This window comes from Stegostoma tigrinum, chromosome 14 (assembly GCF_030684315.1).
Source record: "Stegostoma tigrinum isolate sSteTig4 chromosome 14, sSteTig4.hap1, whole genome shotgun sequence".
NCBI classification, from domain to species: domain Eukaryota; kingdom Metazoa; phylum Chordata; class Chondrichthyes; order Orectolobiformes; family Stegostomatidae; genus Stegostoma; species Stegostoma tigrinum.
The window spans coordinates 74,794,836-74,816,037 of record NC_081367.1 but is presented as its reverse complement, the minus strand read 5'-3'; the positions used below and the strand labels follow the sequence as shown (position 1 = coordinate 74,816,037).

Genomic DNA, 21,202 nt, shown 5'->3' with positions numbered 1-21,202 from the left:
ACTCATTGGTCTATAGTTCCCTGCTCTCTCCTTGCAGCCTTTCTTAAATAAAGGCACGATGTTAGCCACCCACCAGTCCTCCGGCATTTCACTTATAGACGTTATCAATGTCTCAGCTAGGGCCTCTGCAATTTCTTCCCAAGCTTCCCACAATGTCTTTGGATATGTTTAATCAGGTCCTGGAGATTTACTACCTTTATGCTTTTTAAGACCTCTAGCACCTGCTGTTCTGTGATGTGGACTGTTTGCAAGACATCAATATTTATTTTCCCAAGTTTTCTAGCTTCCATGTCTTTCTCCATAGTAAATGCTGATGTGAATATCATCTCCTGAGATTCCCCGTATAGATTACTGATGTTTAAGGGGCCCTATTCTTTTAATGTTTTGCTCCAAGATGCTTAAAACTGACTCAGCTCACAATTAATTAATATGGACTCAAACTCTGTCTTCTACAGCCTGTGGGATGTCTTCCTTTCTGATACCTCTGCAACCTTTTGGCTCTCAGTACTTCCCTCCAACCTAAATTCTTGGACACTGTTAACAGCATCTCTGGTATGGGCAAGAAACCTGACTATGTGCGTGCTTCTGACACACCTTACAACCAGAAAGACTAGTATCAGCAAACATCTAGGCAACTACCTTCCCAAGTGATTTACTGGTCAGTGAGATGAAATCACCTAATATCTTTGTCGATGCATTTTTGAACTGTGTTCAGAATAACTCTTTTTGACCATTTTTTTTTTAAAGAAGCCAAATCTTCACAGGACATAAAGATAAAATCTATTTTCCCTCACTTGATACCCAAGTTTTGAAATAACATATTACAAACCTTCAACAAAAATAAATTCCAGCATTTTCCTGATGATTGCCAGGCTAACTCTCTAGACTGATGTTTCCTGTTTCCTTTCTCCTTTCTTGAATAACATTGGTTAGAGTTACTAACTTCCAACTTGATTTTTCTTGATGTTGCTGGCTGTACCTAATTGCCTGTTAGAAACTGGTAGTAAGCTGTTGATTTGAACTGCTCCAGTCCAAGTAGTGGAGTGCAGTTACACACTTAACATTGTAAAGAAGGGAGTTTGATAATTTTAACCCGGTAATAGGAATGGCGAGGTTGTTCAAATATGGATGATGTATGTTTGGGAGGAAGTTGGATGTGATGTCCCATGCACCTGCTGCTCATCCTTCTAGGTGCTAGAGTTTCATGTGCAAGCATTGGTGCTGTCGAAGGAGCATGTAGATGATGCACACTGTTCCCATTCTGCATTGGTGATGGAGAGAGGTAATGTTGGTAGTGGAACAAAAACAAAGTTGCTGGAAAAGCTCAGGTCACTGGACCTGAAACGCTTACTCTTTTTTTCTTCTCTTCCACAGATGCTGCCAGACCTGCTGAGCTTTTCCGACAACTTTGTTTTTGTTCCTGATTTAAGAACCAAAATGTTGTCAAACAGGCCGTTTTGTCCTCTATGGAATTGAGCTTCTCGAGTATTGGAGCTGTATCCATGCAGGCAAATGGGAAACATTCCATCGTACTGCTGACTTGTGTCTTGTAGATAGTGGACATTCTAGGGGAATTGGGAGGTGAATTACCCTTTGTAGAATTTCTAGCTTCCAACCTGCTGTTCTGTCTGACCAAATTTATTTCCTTGTCACTGGCAGCTCCCAGGGCAGTTAGTGGGAGATTTGTGGATGGTGATGCAGTTAACTGTCATGGGGAGAATGTTAGATTCCCGCTTTGGACATGGTCGTTGCCTGGCACTTGTGTCCGATGTAAATTACTTGCCATTGAACAGCCCAAGTCTGGGTATTGTTCAGGTTTTGCATGCATATGGACATGAATTGCTTCACTCTCTGAAGTTGCAAGGGGTGTTGAATATTGTGCAATCATCACGAACATCCCCACACTGATCTTATGATGGAAAGAAGATCATTGCTGAAGTAGCTGAAGATTGTTGGGCCTAGGACACCACCCTGATGCATTCTTGTAGCCATATCCTGTGACTGAGATAATTAGCTTCCGAGAACCTCAAACATCTTTTATCTTGGCTAAGGCTCTAAGTGAGTGCCAGTATGTGGCTTGGTTGAATAATTGTCTTCTGATAAATCTGTTGACAATACTTTCCATTGCTTCGGTCAAGAACAGACTGGTAGGATGGTAGTATCTTGATTTGGATTTGTCCTGCTTTATGTTGACAAGAAGAAGGTGGGAAATTTTTTGTTACCAAGTAAATGCTGCTGTCACTGTTGCTTAAGTGCACCACTTTTGCTAGGAATTGGGCTAGTTCTGGAGCACATCTTAAGCACTGCAGGAATGTTACCAAGGCATCATAACCATAGCGGTATCCAGTGTCTTCATCTGTTTCTTGATATTGTGGAGTTAATTGAATTAACTGAAGACTGGCATCTATGATACGGTGGGGAGACTGAGCTCCTCATCCACTTGGTGCTTTTGGCTGAAAATGGTTGTAAATGTTGCAATCTTGTCTTTTTCACTTGCTCCTCTATCATTTGAGGAAGGCCAACACTGAAGCCAGGTCTTCCCATTAACTCGGTTGCATTGCTGAATTTGTGACTAGGTATGGCAGAGCTTAGAATTGATCTTCTTTGTTATAGGGTTGCTTAGCTTTGCCCAGTGTATACCATCTGTGCTGTTTGGTATGCAGATAATCCCATGTAGTTTCACTAGGTTAGTCAGGTCACTTTTCAGGTATGCTGGTGCTGCTCCTGGCAGCATGCCCTCTGTATTTGTAATGATGATACGTGGTTATTGATAGTGAGATATATGCGGAACCCCGAGTTACAAATCACTAGCAAAATCAGAGCTGAAAATGAGGACCAGGAGTGTGCCATTCAGCTGCTGTACCATGCATTGTCATTTTTAAGGCCAAGGTCAAGGCTAATGAGATTGTGACCTCAGATTGACCTTCCCTGATTTACTTTGACCTGCAGTCCCACCTGAGCATCTGGCTTTCAGTTCCTAGATCACTTTGAAATCTCCTGTTTACGTAGTTGTGCCACGTGTCACGAGAGCAATATTCAATGTTAGAGATAACAAGGTGTAGAGCTGGATGAACACAGCAGGTCAAGCAGCATCTTAGGAGCAGGAAAGCTGACGTTTTGGGCATAGACCCTTCATCAGAAATAGGGTGGGGTAAGAGGGTTCTGAAATAAATAGGGAGCGAGGGGGAGGCAGATCGAAGATAGAGGAGAAGATAGGTAGGGAGGAGACAGATAAGTTAGAGGTGGGGATGGAGCCAGTGGAGGGGAGTGTAGGTAGGGAGGAGATAGGTCAGTCCAGGGAGGACGGATTGGTCAAGGGGGCGGGATGAGGTTAGTAGGTAGGAAGTGGGGGCGTGGCTTGAAGTGGGAGGAGGAGATAGGTGATGGGAAGAAAAGGTCAGGGAGGCGGGGACGAGCTGGGCTGATTTTGGGATGCGGTAGGGGGAGGGGAGATTTTGAAGCTTGTGAAGTCCACATTGATACCATTGGGCTGCAGGGTTCCCAAGCGGAATACGAGTTGCTGTTCCTGCAACCTTCAGGTGGCATCGTTATGGCAATGCAGGAGGCCCAGGGTGGACATGTCGTTTGAGGAATGGGAGGGGGAATTGAAATGGTTCGTGACTGGGAGAGGCCGAATGGCCTTACTTCCACTCCAATGTCTTATGGTCTTATTGCGAACTGAGTGTAGGTGTTCTGCCCCTACCGTCAGCCTTCCTGCTCGGCCTGCTGTGTTCATCCAGCTCTACACCTTGATATTTCAGATTCTGCAGCATCTGCAGCTCCTACTATCTCTGATACAATAGTCCAGTGTCCTCGATGTGAAGGTGGGATTTTTTTCTCTTAAGGGCTCTGCAGTGGCCACTCCTAATGCTGCTGGGGTCAGATGCATCTGTGACCAGTGCATGGGTGAAGATTGGTCACCTATGTTTTTCCTTCCTGTTTGTTCCTCAGACTTGCAGAACTGTCCTTTTATTTAGGGTATATCTACTTGAAGAGTAGTGGTGCTACTGAGTTCATCTTAGTGATGGGCATGGAGATACTCTACCCAGAGGACACATTCTTGCCCCCTTGATGCTGCTTTCAATTAATGTTCAATATGCAAGAGGATGTACAAATCCACGGAGCGAATGTGGCAGGTGCTAATTTGGACATTTCCTAGCCTGTGCTTGACCTGGTATCGTATTGTTTCAGAGATAGTAGGAACTGCAGATGCTGGAGGATCTGAGGTAACAAGGCGTAGAGCTGGATGAACACAGCAGGCCATGCAGGAAGGCTGATGTTTCGGGCCTAGACCCTTCAGAGCAAGGGTCTAGGCCCGAAACATCAGCCTTCCTGCTCCTCTGCTGCATGGCCTGCTGTGTTCATCCAGCTCAACGCCTTGTTATCTCTACTATCATATTACATTGGTTTTCAGAGTTGATGTTGAAGTTCCCCAGGATAATTCTGTCCTTACTATATGCCATTGTCCACTTGCCTCTGGGTGGATCTCTCCTGCCATTTGTCAGGATATACTCTGGAGTGCTGATGGTAGTGGCTATGATGTTTGTAAGGTATGATTGCATGAGTTTGACCTCAAGGCTGTTTGACTTGTTGTGGAATAATGGGCCTCATGTCGAAGGAAGGATGTCCTGTCCTTGGAGGTTTGCAAGAATGACCCAGGGTATGAAGGGCTTGGCTTATGAGGAGCAGTTGAGAACTATAGGGCTGTACTCTGACTTTAGCAGGATGGCGAGGAATCAGGTTAAAACTTACTGAGAGGCTTGGATAGAATGGATGTGAAGAAATGTTTCCAGAAGGAGAGACTGAGACCCAGGGGCAACTTTTTCAGAACTGTGGAATTTTTTCATCTGGAAACTGGCAGATCTGTGGAACACATGGCATTGATTGTAGGTCTAAGACTGAGGTTATTTGGTAAAGAAATCAAAGGTTAGAGGGAGGAGGTGCAAAATTGGGATTGAGAAACACATCAGCCATGATCGAATGGTGGAACAGACTCAGTGGGCTAAATGGCCTAATTCTGTGCTTGTATCTTATGCCCTGATGGGTTAGTCTCCCTTTCCAATATCTAATCTGAAGCAGTTTTTATTTGTAGCAATGACCAACCAGATAAGATTGCTGACGCTTTTCAGGTTTAGAAGTTGCACCTGCCGTTTAGCCATTTATAGAGTCAGTGTCATACAGCACGGAAGCAGACCCTTCAGTCCAACTCCTCCACACTGACCATGTTCCTATTTCAAACTTGCCCCACCTCCCCTGTATTTGGCCCATAGGTTTCCTATTCATGTATTTATCGACATGTCTTTTAAATATTGTCCGTGGTAATTGTTTCTATTCTGATGTGACAATGAAGAACGCCTTTGGCTGACTCCCAAAGATTGAAGGCTACATGCAGTAGTCATTTTTATGGATAAAAGTTCTGTTGGATCTAATGTGATAATTAGTTAAATTGTTGCTTGGATTTCAAAACGTTTTATCTGGCAGCATTCTCTTAATAGAAATATAATGCAGGGAATATGCACAACACTGCTATACTTTATTTACAGCATAGATACTTGGATATCGTAGTATTTGAGGTCAGTAATTTTTGCCAGTTTATCGGTTGATGAGATGCCTGTTAAATTATTTTTAGATTAGATTCCCTACATAGTGGAAACAGGCCCTTCAGCCCAACAAGTCCACACCGCCCCTTGGAGCATCCCACCCAGCCCCATCCCATTCTTTAACCCACACACCCCTGAATACTACGGGCAATTTAACATGGCCAATCCACCTAGCCTGCACACCATTGGACTGTGGGAGGAAACCGGAGCATCGGAGAAAAACCCATGCAGACACAAGGTGAATGTGCAAACTCCGCATTTATGGTTACCCAAGGCTGGAATCAAACCCGGGTCCCTGGTGCTGTGAGGCTGCAGTGCTAACCACTGAGCCACCGTGCCACCCATATTGTTTTTGACTATCCCTATTCTTGAATTGACTCTTGTCATGTTAAAATGTGAATCAGAAACGCAACACTTCCTTCATGCAAGGTTCAGCTAAAAGACACCGAGAAAAGATTGAGAGTAATACTTTGCAGTTAGGAAATTGTTTTGAAGTATCCAAAATGTTAATCTGTTTTCTGTTATGCGCTTGTTTTTTTTTGGCTTTTGCCTGAACAATATAGTCTAATTTTTCTTTCAGCTATTAAATTGGTCTGTAACGTATAATCAGCAACACTCAATATGGAGTAGGAAAATGAATGATCATTAAGCTTATGACACGCATGCTTTTTTTAAGCTTGTAATTCACAGTGATGGTCTTGATTCTGAGAGCTGGAATAATATTTACGAAAGTGACAACCATCACAAGCATGTTTTAAATGCTGGAACGTCAGCCAAGTAAGCACCTTCACTCCTCTGTCTTCTTTTCAGGGCTGCAAATCTAATCTGCATTCTAAGCAGGTTCAATACCTGAAACTGGCTGGTCTTTGTGCTCGTTGCCACAGTGGGCTTTGAAGTATATTAGATTCTCTACCCTTGGAGTGTTTGGAGAACTTTATGTTCAACATCTTTGGCTTTTATAACCATTTTCAGTTTTAAATATTAGAAATTGGGTTTACATACAACTGATGCAGATCTGGTGGTTGATTCAATGTGTACGGTAATCTTGCTCTTTGAAGGTCTCGCAGATCATCTTGCATTGACTTTACTAACTTATCCGTCGGTTGTACTTGGATCCTTCCACTTGTATATCAGTTTGAGCTCAAAAATGATCAAAGTCCAGTTCGCAACCAAGGCCATTTTCTGTGGGTTGTGGTTCACGTGGCCTGTTTTGTATCTTGTCTTCCTGTTCTACTATATTTGGAATTTTATACTGCAGGCAGCCTTGGAATTACCATCCAAATTTTTCCTTGAACTTGATACTTTATCCTAGACTTGGCTTTGTCTTGACTATATTTTGCTTTGTGTTACCTTTGGAATATTACCACAATGGCATCTAACCTTTCTCAACTTTCCTGCATCTTGTTAGATGTTAGGTTCTCTAGTGATTACAGTATTTATTGGAACCCTGTTGAAGCTTTTCTACATACAGGAAGATGACTAAAGATAATTGTGGTAGATTGCTCCAGTTCATCTACAACACTGGGGATCCACTTGACAACGTGCATAATATCTTCAGTTGCCTCATCAATGAGATTCCCTCCAGCAGAATGCCAGAAGTGGGAAGGTGCAATTGTCAGTGAATAAGGTTCAGAGCCATTTTGTGATACTCAGAAGCAACTCATATGTGCATTGAGACCTGGCCGATAACTAGTAACAGAAATAGAAATTGCTGGAAATGTTCAGTAGGTCTAGCAGCATTGGTGGAGAGAAATCAGTTAACATTTTGGGTCGAGTGACCCTTCCTCAGACCTGCTGAGCTTTTCCAGCAATTTCTGTATTTGTTTGATTTATAGTATCCACAGTTTTTTTTGGTTTTTATTTAACATCGGGTCAGTGGCAAGTAGCTTTGTGCTACATGAGTGCCAAGAAACGATCATCCCCATCAAGAGAGAATCTAATATTCTCCCTTGACATTTCAGTAACATGCCTCTGACTAATCCCTATCCTCGAGGTTTCCAGTGACCAGGAACTGAATTGGGCGAGGCATTTAAAAAAGCCTCTGACCTGTTTTTGAAGTTATATATTCTGCGGCAAGTGAGTCACCCCAGTCTCCCCAGTGCCTGTCTAGTATCTATTATGCAAAATTCAATAGTGTTCCACCACTCAATATGTCAAGATTTTTGGTGGGGGAATGGGGCAGGGGGTTGGTGGTGGTGCTTATCTTGACCAGAAACTGATCTGGACTAGCCATACAAATACAGTGGCTACAAGAGCAGGTCAGAGTCTAAGAATACAGTAACAAGTAACTCAACGCCTGACTCCCCAAAGCTTGTCCAATGTCTTGCAACACACTCAAGTACTTGCCTGGGTGAGTGCACCTCCAACAGCACTCAAGCTTGATACCATCCAGGACAAAGAGCCCTCTTGGTTGGTGCCACATTTACGTGCATCCAATCCCTTCCATCACTGATACTCAACAACAGTGTGTACTATCTACAAGATGCACTATGGAAATTCACCAAAGACCTTCTAATAGCATCTTCCATACCCACACCCACAACCATGTAGAAGGATAGGGGCAGCAGATACATGGAATTAACACCTGCAACTTGACCCCCAAGGAAGGCTCACCATCCTGAATTGGAAAAATTTCACTGTTCCTTCAGTGTCTTTGGCTCAAAATCCTGGAATTCCTTCCCTGATGGCATTCTGGCTCTACCAACAGCATATGGATTGCAGGAATTCAAGAAGACTGGTCACTATCATCACCTCAAGGGCAACTAGGAATGGGAAATAAATGCTGGCCCAACCAGTAATGCCCATGCCCCATGAATGAATAAAATTGTCTTGTGTGATAGAATGCAGCCCCATTGTCTGGATGAATGGAGTGGTGGCAATATTAAAGAAGCTCAACACCGTCGAGGACAGTGCAACCCACTTGATTACATTTCACTGTCACTGGGTCAAAATCTTGGAATTTCGTCCCTCCAACCTAAGAACTGCAGTGCTTCGTGACGGCAGCTCCCCTCCACCTTCTCCAGGTGCACTAGTGATGTGCAATAACTGCTGGCTTATTCACTGTCCATATCCTCAAACATTTTAAAAACAAATCTCTGGTACATGAAACATTTGTTTGAACTTATTCAAAAGAACTGTTGAGCAAGAAACTCCTAAACACTTTTGAGAAGCAGTCAGATCATGTAGTTGTGTTGGACAGTTCTGTAATGCGGCATAGTGATGGGCATTCTGATTTAATATATTGTTTACTGTGGTATCAGAGGAAAGGACACGGCTGAACATAATAGTGCAGGGGATTGTCCTGGAATTAGAGCAATAACAGTCAAATGTTGGGATCTCTGGAGGGGGTGAGGTACAGCAAACTTTGTTTTAACCGCCATCTTTATGAACCAGTACTCTTTATAAAGCAACTGAAACTATATACCTCATACTGTCAAGTTTGTGATATTATTATAGTTTTTTATTTACCGCAGTGTAAATATACTTGTTCAGTTGAATGGCCGCACAAAATGTCAACAGTTGATTCAATTTTGAGTCAGTTTCTCTTCCAGTACCACAATCTACCACTATGTCAAAATAGTCAGTTGATAGTGAGAGAGAGAAGGCTCTTTGGCAAGTTTTATTTAAACCAAATTTGCATTATTATTTAAGTGATGCTGTAAATGAAGTGTATCAGTGTGTGTATACCCTCGCATTACATTTGTTATTTTGTCTGTTTTTACATCGATTATGTGATCCTCTTGACTGTCTGAAATATTTGATAAGCCTGGTCCCATAGGTACTGGAAATTTAAGTACTGTGGATGGAATTGAAATTATACATTAGATTGAGGAGCAAGAGTGAAGGGTGGTAATTTTTCAGTTGGTGCTTTGTATCTTGTGCTCGGCACCTTGAGGATAGGATTAGTGCAGGAGGAATGAAATTAGTGATGTGTTTGTCTAAAATGCTTATTGCTGAGAAAAAATACTTGTTTCTTCTCTAAGTATTATTTTAAAAACTGGATTAAGGCAGAAAAGTATATAAAATACAAGTTCAAAAATTATGAAGATTGAGCATTATCTGAATGCACAGTACCCCTAAAACTTTGGGGAGCCAGAAGTTTAAATCATTACAAGTCAAATTGAATTATATAACACAGGTGGCTTAATTTTGAGCAGAGTTGGGAACATGTATTGCAGAGGAGATTTATCATGTTAAGATAGCATTTGTTAGTGAAAGTATTTTACTTGAGTAGGGACCATAAGCATAGACGGAAGTCATTCTGCCCTTGAGGCTGTAGTAAATCATGGCTGATCCTATTTTCTCAATGCCGTATTCCCAGATTATTCCCATATTCTTCTGTCAGTAATTACTAGAAATAAATCAATCCTGCAACTTCCCGAATAGCCTAGCTTCCACAGCTTTCTGGACATTCTGAAGATATTCCATCCTGAATGAAGAGATTTCTTCCCATGATGTTATTCTGATGGTTTGGAAATAGGAAGTGAAGAAAAGAGCATTGCAGTCACTATGTGTAATTTTAAGCAATGATGTAATGTTTAAGGGTAAAATGAAGAATTGGATGCTGGAGATAGGAAGCAAAAACAGAAATTGCTGGTGAAACTCAGCAGATCTGGCAGCATCTATGGGGAGAAAGCAGAGGTGACATTTCAAGTTTGGTGACTCCTCTTCAGAGCCCCTGAAAGTTTAAAGAGCCTTGTTAGAAATATCCAAGTGCATGTCTACAGGGCATGAGACACACTAGTTGTAACCACTGTAGCCCTTCTGCCATTGGGAGCAGCCTGTCCCCATCAACTCTCTCCATGCTTTTTTTTTTGATACTCAAAATTGTAAATAATGTAAACAACACCCTTCGCCTTCTCTTCAACTCAAACAGTCTGACTTCTCCAACCCTTGCGTACTTGAAGTTACTGATCTCAGGAGTTAATCTTGTGAATTTTCTTTTTTATATGCTCTCCACTGTCTTTGCAGCCTTGCTAAAGTGTGGCACACAGCACTGAATACAGTGTTCCAGTTGAGGTCCGAATCAATATTCTACAAGTTTCAAGTCCTCCTTGCAATTGACTGTATCTCAAATAATAAAGCCCAGGATACTGTTCACTTTTTTTATTCACTGCCCTCTCAAACTATCCTACCAGTTTAAATGACCTGTGCAAATGCACCTAGGCCCATTTGCTTCTGCAGCCGCTTTTAAAGCTGTCCCCTTTTTATTTTGTCATCTGTCCATTTCCCTCTGACCAACATGAATAATCCTGCATTTAATCTGGTCCCTGTCCGTCCATTCTTCCAACTTGTCTGTGTCCTTTTAGAAGTGCTAAGCTGACCACCTTGGTTCTCATAACTTTCAAAATTTGTGTTGTAGCCATATTTTTGAAATTATGTCCCATATATCGATGTCACAAAATTTATAGGGCATTGGTATAGTGTACAATTTTGGCCTTTTTGATTTAAGGAAGGACATAAATATATTGGAGGCCATTCAGACAAGATTTACTAGGCTAAAACCTTAAAGGGCCAGGTTGTCTTGGGTAAGATGAGATTGGCAATATTTTGTGTCCGCTGGAATTTAGAGTAAGAGGTAATTTGATTAAAACATAAAATCCTGAGGAGTCTTAACAGGATGCATGCAGAAAGATGCTTTCTCTGGGAGAACTTAGAACTGGGAGTCAATATTTAAACACAAAGGACCTAAACAGAAACAGAAGTTGAAAAGCTCAGCAAGTTTGGCAGCATCTGTGAAGGGAAATCAAAGTTAATGTTTCAGGTCAGGTGACCCATCCAGATCCACAGCATTAACTTTGATTTCTCCCCTCAGATGCTGCCAGACCTGCTGAGTTTTTCCAGCAATTTGTTTCGTTTTTCTGACTTGCAGCGTCTGCAGTTCTTGCGGTTTTTACTTAAAAATACAGTGTTGTTTATTTAAGACAAATGGTGTTAATTTCTTGAGGGTGGGTGGGCTGAGTCTTTGGCTTACTTCTTTAAACAGCAGTAGTTGTAGAACCTTTGAATATTTTTAAGGCAGAGGTCAAAGAGCATCTGCAATAGACAGCAATGAGTTGATATTAAAATTGTATGGGCCATCCTGTTGACCGGCACAGTAGGCTCAAAGGTCTGAGTTGTCTCTAACTCATAATTTTTATGTTCATGTATTTCAGGGAAAGCAAGGTTCCCAAAATTAATCACAGGGAACTCTGCTAAAAAACCTCCTTTTGTGAAAGCATAAATTGACCACTACAGTTTCCTTTCATTTGCAACCTCTCTAACGCAGTAAAGTTTACAAAATGCTTTACAAGTAAATTACAATAACTTTGGCCCCTTCTGAATATTGGCCAGATGTAGACATACCAACGCTCTAATTTGTTGTGAAGTATGATTTTTAAATAAAATGAGGCACAGCTCACAACCTTGGTATTTTTAGTAGGCATTCTTATAAATTCATTGGCTGTTGCATTATGCTCCTCCCAGTACTTGCTGCCCATACCTAATTATTATCATTAGAATCCCTACAGTGTGGAAGCAGGCCCTTTTGATCCAACAAGTCCACACTCCCCCTCAGAGCATCCCACTACAACCCACCTAACCTACACATTCCTGGACACTACAGGCAATTTAGCGCTGTCAGTCCCCCTAGCCTTACATCTTCAGACTGTGGGAGCAAATTGGAGCACCCAAAGGAAACCCACACTCTCAGAGGGAGAATGTATAAACTCCACACAGTCATCTGAGGGCACAATCGGGACTCTGGCACTGTGAGGCTACAGTGCTAACCACTGAGCCACAGTGCCACTCTTCTGTTCAGAATCCTTAGAGGACATTGAGTCAACCACATTGCTATGGGTTCAGAGTCACACCTCAGCTAGGGTGACCCATAAAGACATTAGTGTACCAGATGGCTCTTTGTAACACAGATAATCAGCAATGGTTATGTGATTGTGATTGTCATTGACTGGCTTTTATTTGCTTCAAATTTCATGATCACCCATATTAGAATTTGAAATGTTACTACCATACCACTGCCTCTCATCTGCATATCGTCTCGAGACAGGTGGTCACCTGTGTAGCATGCTAAACAACTTTTTGTAGTGATTGTATGTTTCTTCTGTTCCTTTTGTAATCATAACTACTTGATAAACTAAGAAAGCTATTCTTCATGGACTGTAACTGAACACTGAATTGTCAATTTGCTGTGTTTCTCATTACTGTTCTTTTATCGTGGGCAGTGCTGCTAATGTGATTTTGAGCAGTTTTATGCTTATTTGGCAGATATTGCTTGCATGCAAAGATGAATTTGATCTGCAGTTGGAGAATGCTAAGGACAGATTTACTGCGTCATTTTCTGTAGAAGAGATCAAAAGACATTTAGCAGTTTACTTGGGATGAAATTGTAATTTCATTTTTGTTTTTTATCCTTGTGGAACATGTGGTGAATGCCTCCCTTGAAGTATGTTCCTCAGTAGTTGATAATCCCAATCAGATCCGAGAACTACCAGCTGAGATCAAATAAATTTAAATGTGTGACTGAAAGTGCTTTTTGTCCTTTCATGCATAGCAAGCAATTTCATGATGCATAGTCAACATTGATTTAGGTACAGCATTTAGATGTGGTTCTTGCCTAAGATATTATTGTATTTGTAACTCTGCCTAAGCAGGAAATATATATTTACCCATGTATAACATTTTTGGGTTTGTATCTAATGAGAGCTTTTCCTTTGGTCTGTGTGCTGCTTGATTATGATCGTGTGAAGTTGTATATATCTAATGAAAGACTGGTCAAGATGGCCAGTATTTTTGTGCACAAAATTGAATGCAAACTTGGCAGTCTCAAAGCTGTTTTGATGTGAGTTTCAATAATTAAATATTGAACAGACCATCAATGGTGGTATAAATACAATGGTGGTGTATACCACATGGTCAGCTTATGGACCTTCAGCGAAGGCTTATTTGAGGACCGTGCCTCTGACAGATGATAGATTGTTTTCCGATCTTGGAGTGGGATTTACATCAATAACTGATGAGAAAGCAGCCAGTTGCACCTAAGAAACAAAAACAGAATTTGCTGCAGAAGCTCAGCAGAGCTGGCTGCATCTGTGAATAGAAAGCAGAGTCAATGTTTCGAGTCCCGGGACCTGAGAAAGTGACAAGTGAAACAGCCAAGCTGTAGATTTTTGTTGAATTCAGAACCGTGTGATACAGTCTGTCTTTTGACCTTGATCACCACTAATTGAACCTGCAAAGCTCCATCCTTTAACTGTGACCTGGAACGGCTAAAACTCCTTTGTGAATTTAACTACGGTTTACTTAAGATTAGATGTGCCTACAGTGTGGAAACAGGCCCTTCAGCCCAACAAGCCCACACTGCCTCTTTTAGCATCCCACCCAGACCCATCCCCCTATAACCCACACACCCCTGAATGCTGCGGGCAATTCAGCATGGCCAATCCACTGAGCCTGCACATCTTTGGACTGTGGAAGGAAATCGGAGCACCCGGAGGAAACCCCCTCAGACACAGGGAGAATGTGCAAACTCCACACAGACAGTCACCCGAGGCTGGAATCGAACCCGGGTCCCTGGTGCTGCGAGGCTGCAGTGCTAACCGCTGAGCCACCGTGCCGCCCCAACCTGATTTTTTAGAAAAGCTGAAGTACATGCCTAGATACTTTGTGATAAGATACGAAAAGTAATGGAGTGTGCAGATTGTTGGGGCCTGATGCTCCCCTTCTGGAGGTTTAATTTACAGTCCATTCTATCAGTGGAAACAACAGTTAATTTTCTAAATAAAAACTGTGGATTCTGTAAATCAGGAAAAAACCAAAGTTGCTGGAAAAGCTCAGCAGGTCTGGTAACATCTGTGAAAGAAAAAAAACCAAATGCTGCCAGACCTGCTGAACTTTTCCAGCAACTTTGTTTTTGTTGTTAATTTGCTGTAGCTGATGAGAGGGAGGATGGTTCATTATTGACCTGTTTTCCTAATTAACCTGTTCAGAGATTTTTATCTCTGGAGCAGGTGGGACCAGAACCCAGGCCTCTTAGTCCAGGGGTAGGGACACAATGACTGCACTACAAGAGGACCGTGGGAGATTGGTTCAAAATTTAAGGGTGACATTCAGATCAGCTGAAAATCCAATAGAATGTCAAACTATAAACTTACCCTAATTCATTATTATTAATAAACGACTCCCATTAAATGACTATATAGCTTGTATAGTTTCTCTAGTTATTGGTTATCTAATTCAAATCACTTTATTCATGTTTTAATTTTGTTTCAGTGAATGATAGTGTCGAGAAAGGGTATGTCCCTTAAGGAGAGAGGCGCCAATGTCCAACCGGCCTAATTACAATACAGGGGGGTCGCTGCGACGTTCACAGAGGAACACTGCCGGGGCCCAGCCGCAAGACGAAGCAACAGGAGGAAGGCAAGTAAAAATAATTTTTGAAACTGGCTCTTTCGTGTGCATTTGTGTTCTGACTGGCCCACAGCTGAGTGGAGGTTTCTATCAGAATGTCGTAAGAGTTAGTGGTGGTTGAGAAACAAAACAGCCCTAATGTAGCATTACATGTGAATCTTCACTGAGGGCACAGTGTGGTCCATTAGTAGAAAATCAACTGACAAATCAGGGAAATATCTGGTGTTAATAAAATGTGAGGCTGGATGAACGCAGCAGGCCCAGCAGCATCTCAGGAGCACAAAAGCTGATGTTTCAGGCCTAGACCCTTCATCAGCGAGGGGGATGGGGTGAGGGTTCTGGAATAAATAGGGAGCGAGGGGGAGGCGGACCAAAGATGGGGAGAAAAGAAGATAGGTGGGGAGGAGAGTATAGGTGGGGAGGTAGGGAGGGGATAGGTCAGGTCAAGGAGGTGGGATAAGGTCAGTGGGTAGGAGATCGAGGTGCAGCTTGGGGTGGGAGGAAGAACAGGTTAGAAGCAGACAGGTTGGACTGGTTTTGGGATGCAGTGGGTGGAGGGGAAGAACTGGGTTGGTTGTGTGGTGCACTGGGGGGAGGGGACGAACTGGGCTGGTTTTGGGATGCGGTGGGGGAAGGGGATATTTTGAAGCTTGTGAAGTCCACGTTGATACCATTGGGCTGCAGGGTTCCCAAGCGGAATATGAGTTGCTGTTCCTGCAACCTTTGGGTGGCATCATTGTGGCACTGCAGGAGGCCCATGATGGACAAGTCATCTAAAGAATGGGAGGGGGAGTGGAAATGGTTTGCGACTGAGAGGTGCAGTTGTTTATTGCGAACTGAGTGGAGGTGTTCTGCAAAGTGGTCCCCAAGCCTCCGCTTGGTTTCCCCAATGTAGAGGAAGCCACACTGGGTACAATGGATGCAGTATACCACATTGGCAGATGTGCAGGTGAACCTCTGCTTAATATGGAAAGTCATCTTGGGGCCTGGGATAGGGGTGAGGGAGGAGGTGTGGGGGCAAGTGTAGCATTTCCTGCGGTTGCAGGGGAAGGTGCCGGGTGTGGTGGGGTTGGAGGGCAGTGTGGAGCGAACAAGAGAGTCATGGAGAGAGTGGTCTCTCTGGAAAGCAGACAAGGGTGGGGATGGAAAAATGTCTTGGGTGGTGGGGTCGGATTGTAGATGGCGGAAGTGTCGGAGGATGATGCGTTGTATCCGGAGGTTGGTGGGGTGGTGTGTGAGAACGAGGTGGATCCTCTTAGGGCGGTTGTGGTGGGGGCGGGGTGTGAGGGATGTGTTGCGGGAAATGCTGGAGACGGTCAAGGGCGTTCTTGACCACTGCCTGGGGAAAGTTGCGGTCCCCGAAGAACTTGGACATCTGGGATGTGCGGGAATGGAATGCCTCATCGTGGGAGCAGATGCGGCGGAGGAATTGGGAATAGGGGATGGAATTTTTGCAGGAGGGTGGGTGGGAGGAGGTGTATTCTAGGTAGCTGTGGGAGTCGGTGGGCTTGAAATGGACATCAGTTACAAGCTGGTTGCCTGAGATGGAGACTGAGAGGTCCAGGAAGGTGAGGGATGTGCTGGAGATGGCCCAGGTGAACTGAAGGTGTTGAAGTGGATGAATTGTTCGAGCTCCTCTGGGGAGCAAGAGGCGGCGCCGATACAGTCATCAATGTAACGGAGGAAGAGTTGGGGTTTGGGGCCTGTGTAGGTGTGGAAGAGGGACTGTTCCACGTAACCTACAAAGAGGCAGGCATAGCTAGGGCCCATGGGGGTGCCCATGGCCACCCCCTTTGTCTGTAGGAAGTGGGAGGAATCGAAAGAGAATTTGTTGAGGGCAAGGACGAGTTTGGCTAGGCGGATGAGGGTGTCCGTGGAGGGGGACTAGTCGGGCCTGCTGGACAGGAAGAAGCGGAGGGCCTTGAGGCCATCTGCATGCGGAATACAGGTGTATAGGGACTTGACGTCCATGGTGAAAATGAGGTGTTGGGGGCCAGGGAATTGGAAGTCCTGGAGGAGGTGGAGGGCATGGAGAGCACCAAACCATCATCTCCAACGCCAACACCGTTCATGACCTCATTACCTCAGGAGACCTCCCACCCACAGCCTCCAACCTCATTGTTCCCAAACCCCACATGGCCCGTTTCTATCTCCTTCCCAAAATCCACAAACCTGCCTGCCCTGGTCGACCCATTGTCTCAGCCTGTTCCTGCCCCACCGAACTCATCTCCACCTATCTGGACTCCACTTTTCTCCCCTTTTGGTCCAGGAGCTCCCTATCTACTTCCGTGACACCACCCACACCCTCCACCTCCTCCAGGACTTCCAATTCCCTGGCCCCCAACACCCCATTTTCTCCATGGACGCCCAGTCCCTATACACCTGTATTCCGCATGCAGATGGCCTCAAGGCCCTCCGCTTCTTCCTGTCCCGCAGGCCCGACCAGTCCCCCTCCACCGACACCCTCATCCGCGTAGCCAAACTTGTCCTCACCCTCAATAACTTCTCTTTCGATTCCTCCCACTTCCTACAGACAAAGGGGGTGGCCATGGGCACCCGCATGGGGCCCAGCTATGCCTGCCTCTTTGTAGGTTACGTGGAACAGTCCCTCTTCCGCACCTTCACAGGCCCCAAACCCCACCTCTTCCTCTGTTACATTGACTGTATCGGCGCCGCCTCTTGCTCCCCAGAGGAGCTCGAACAATTCATCCACTTCACCAACACCTTCCACCCCAACCTTCAGTTCACCTGGGCGATGTCCAGCACACCCCTCACCTTCCTGGACCTCTCGGTCTCCATCTCAGGCAACCAGCTTGTAACTGATGTCCATTTCAAGCCCACCGACTCCCACTGCTACCTAGAATACACCTCCTCCTGCCCATCCTCCTGCAAAAATTCCATCCCCTATTCCCAATTCCTCCGCTCCTGCCGCATCTGCTCCCACGATGAGGCATTCCACTCCCACACATCCTAGATGTCCAAGTTCTTCAAGGACCGCAACTTTCCCCAGGCAGTGGTCGAGAACGCCCTTGACAGCATCTCCCTCATTTCCCACAACACATCCCTCACACCCCGCCCCCGCCACAACCGCCCAAAGAGGATCCCCCTCGTTCTCACACAACACCCCACCAACCTCCCGGATACAACGCATCATCCTCCAACACTTCCGCCATCTACAATCCAACCCCACCACCCAAGACATTTTTCCATCCCCACCCTTGTCTGCTTTCCAGAGAGACCACTCTCTCCATGACTCCCTTGTTCGCTCCACACTGCCCTCCAACCCCACCACACCGGCACCTTCCCCTGCAACTGCAGGAAATGCAACACTTGCCCCCACACCTCCTCCCTCACCCCTATCCCAGGCCCCAAGATGACTTTCCAAATTAAGCAGAGGTTCACCTGCACATCTGCCAATGTGGTATACTGCATCCACTGTACCCGGTGCGGCTTCCTCTACATTGGGGAAACCAAGCGGAGGCTTGGGGACTGCTTTGCAGAACACCTCCGCTCAGTTCGCAATAAACAACTGCACCTCCCAGTCGCAAACCATTTCCACTCCCTCTCCCATTCCTCTGACGACATGTCTATCGTGGGCCTCCTGCAGTGCCACAATGATGCCACCCAAAGTTTGCAGGAGCCGCAACTCATATTCTGCTTGGGAACCCTGCAGCCCAATGGTATCAATGTGGACTTCACGAACTTCAAAATCTCCTCTTCCCCCACTGCATCCCAAAACCAGCCTAGTTCGTCCCCTCCCCCCACTGCACCACACTAACAGCCCAGCTCTTCCCCTCCACCTACTGCATCCCAAAACCAGTCCAACCTGTCTCTGCCTCCCTAACCTGTTCTTCCTCTCGCCCTTCCCTTCCTCCCACCTCAAGCCGCACCTCCATCTCCTACCCACTAACCTCATCCCACCTCCTTGACCTGTCCGTCTTCCCTGGACTGACCTATCCCCTCCCTTCCTCCCCACCTATACGCTCCTCTCCACCTATCTTCTTTTCTCTCCATCTTCGGTCCGCCTCCCCCCCTCTCCCTATTTATTCCAGTTCCCTCTCCCCATCCCCCTCTCTGATGAAGGGTCTAGGCCCGAAACGTCAGCTTTTGTGCTCCTGAGATGCTGCTGGGCCTGCTGTGTTCATTCAGCCTCACATTTTATTATCTTGAATTCTCCCGCATCTGCAGTTCCCATTATCACAAATATCTGGTGTTGTTGAGGTTAAGAAAGGCGTTAGCCGTACCCTGTATTCAATCTTGAGTGTGTGGGCTATTTGTAAATATTTGCTTAAAAAATAGCATTTGCTGAGCCAAGGTTTAAATTTGACTTGGACTGCAGTTAAAATAAGCAAAAATTTATTATTCAGGACCCCCCAGTATGTTGCAGATATTATTGCTTCACATTCTCAATGTCCAATGTTTGAGTAATTAAGATGTTTCATTTTTCTTTGCAATAGGTCACAGTCAGAAGAGACAAAACAGAAACCGATTCCGAGTAGGCCAACTTCTAAAGCACCAAAATTGCAGCCAGACACTACCTCTGGACGGTCCAGAGGGCGTGTGTCACGAAGGTATAAGATATTTTGTAAAAAGAATTTTATTGAATTAATGTCTATCAGTATTCCAGAAGCAAGCTTAGTGAGCCAAATGACTTTTGATGCTGTGAAATAAAAATGGTCTCTCCATAATGTGCTACGAATTAGAATCTGACTGTAGGATATCCGCTGCGAACCTTGATTTGTTTCCTGTCAACCTGGAGAACGTGACCTATAAACACACAGTCCAAGCTTCCCAACTTATTTCGAGTTCATCCTTGTTTCCCATTCTCCTGTTTTACTTAGAACTTGATTCCTGTTCACTGTTTTAGTTTTGAGAGAATACTGCTTCCTGTCCGCTGTAGCAGATCCAGGAGTATTGAAACAGTGCAAAGAAGTTGAAATTTGTGATGAAAGGTAAATTGAGAACTCTTGGCCTAAAGGGCCTACTTTTGTGCTGTAGACATCTATGACTGACTCAATGACTCTTGTGCCCCTTTATAAGCACTCTTTTTCAGAATCAGTAAGCACTTAAATAAAACAGCCTTCAATGCTTTTTAGCAATTAGATGGAGCGTTAAAATATGATTGCATTATAATATGGCCTGCAGTTTCTTGGCACAAGTAAAAGGCAGTCCCGTCAACTGCTTTTTTTGGAATTTTTCAGCCTCTAATCATATGAGGAATGATTTTCACTATTGTCATCCCAATAAGAAATTGTATCAGAGATAATGGGATCTGCAGATGGTGGAGAATCCAAGATAACATAGTGTGAAGCTGGATGAACACAGCAGGCCCAGCAGCATCTCGGGAGCACAAAAGCTGATGTTTCGGGCCTAGACCCTTCATCAGAGAGGGGGATGGGGTGAGGGTTCTGGAATAAATAGGGAGAGAGGGGGAGGCGGACCGAAGATGGAGAGAAAAGAAGATAGGTGGAGAGGAGCGTATAGGTGGGGAGGTAGAGAGGGGATAGGTCAGTCCAGGGAAGACTGACAGGTCAAGGAGGTGGGATGAGGTTAGTAGGTAGGAGATGGAGGTGCGGCTTGGGGTGGCAGGAAGGGATGGGTGAGAGGAAGAACAGGTTAGGGAGGCAGAGACAGGCTGGACTGGTTTTGGGATGCAGTGGGTGGAGAGGAAGAGCTGGCCTGGTTGTGTGGTGCAGAGGGGTCAGGGGGCGAACTGGGCTGGTTTTGGGATGCAGTGGGCGAAAGGGAGATTTTAAAGCTGGTGAAGTCCATATAAGAAATTGTCCTGTTTTGGATTTGGGTGATTCCGATTTGTGACTTGCCCCTCACTGTGAAAAGATGAGGGTTTAGCAAAATTTTCAATAACCTAGGAATTAAACTTTGATCTCCCTTTTTAAAGGTGAATCTCCAGCAAATGCCAGACTTTATTGCCTGTATTGTCTGCATTGTCCTCTATCTGCTGCTTGCAGATAACACATGGATAACTTTGATTGCAACATTAAGGCATTTTCTGTTGGGGAAGTTTGCAGTTGGATTTGAACCCTTGGCTTAAGATTTGGTTTTTCCAATTGTCTGCTGGTGCAGTCTGATTATAAGCTGAGTATTTCAAAGAAAACATGTATAACTCCACTCCTAGGGACAGGAAGTTCCAATAGGCAAGTCCATTTTTTAACAGGCTTGTGGGTTTTCTGTGGTAT

At 44.6% G+C, this 21,202-nt stretch overlaps 1 protein-coding gene across 13 annotated transcripts in view; it reads left to right on the top strand.

Moving 5' to 3' along the window:
• The window catches only part of trip12 (thyroid hormone receptor interactor 12), a 212,129-nt gene that overhangs the window by 67,139 nt on the left and 123,788 nt on the right, over positions 1-21,202 (top strand). For all 13 annotated transcript variants that reach the window (XM_048542108.2, XM_048542107.2, XM_059651238.1 and 10 more), the window contains 2 exons: positions 14,868-15,014; positions 19,463-19,576. In XM_048542108.2, coding sequence (XP_048398065.1) covers positions 14,917-15,014; positions 19,463-19,576 — 212 coding nt within the window. In that variant the 5' untranslated portion in view covers positions 14,868-14,916. The remainder of the gene's footprint in view (positions 1-14,867; positions 15,015-19,462; positions 19,577-21,202) is intronic.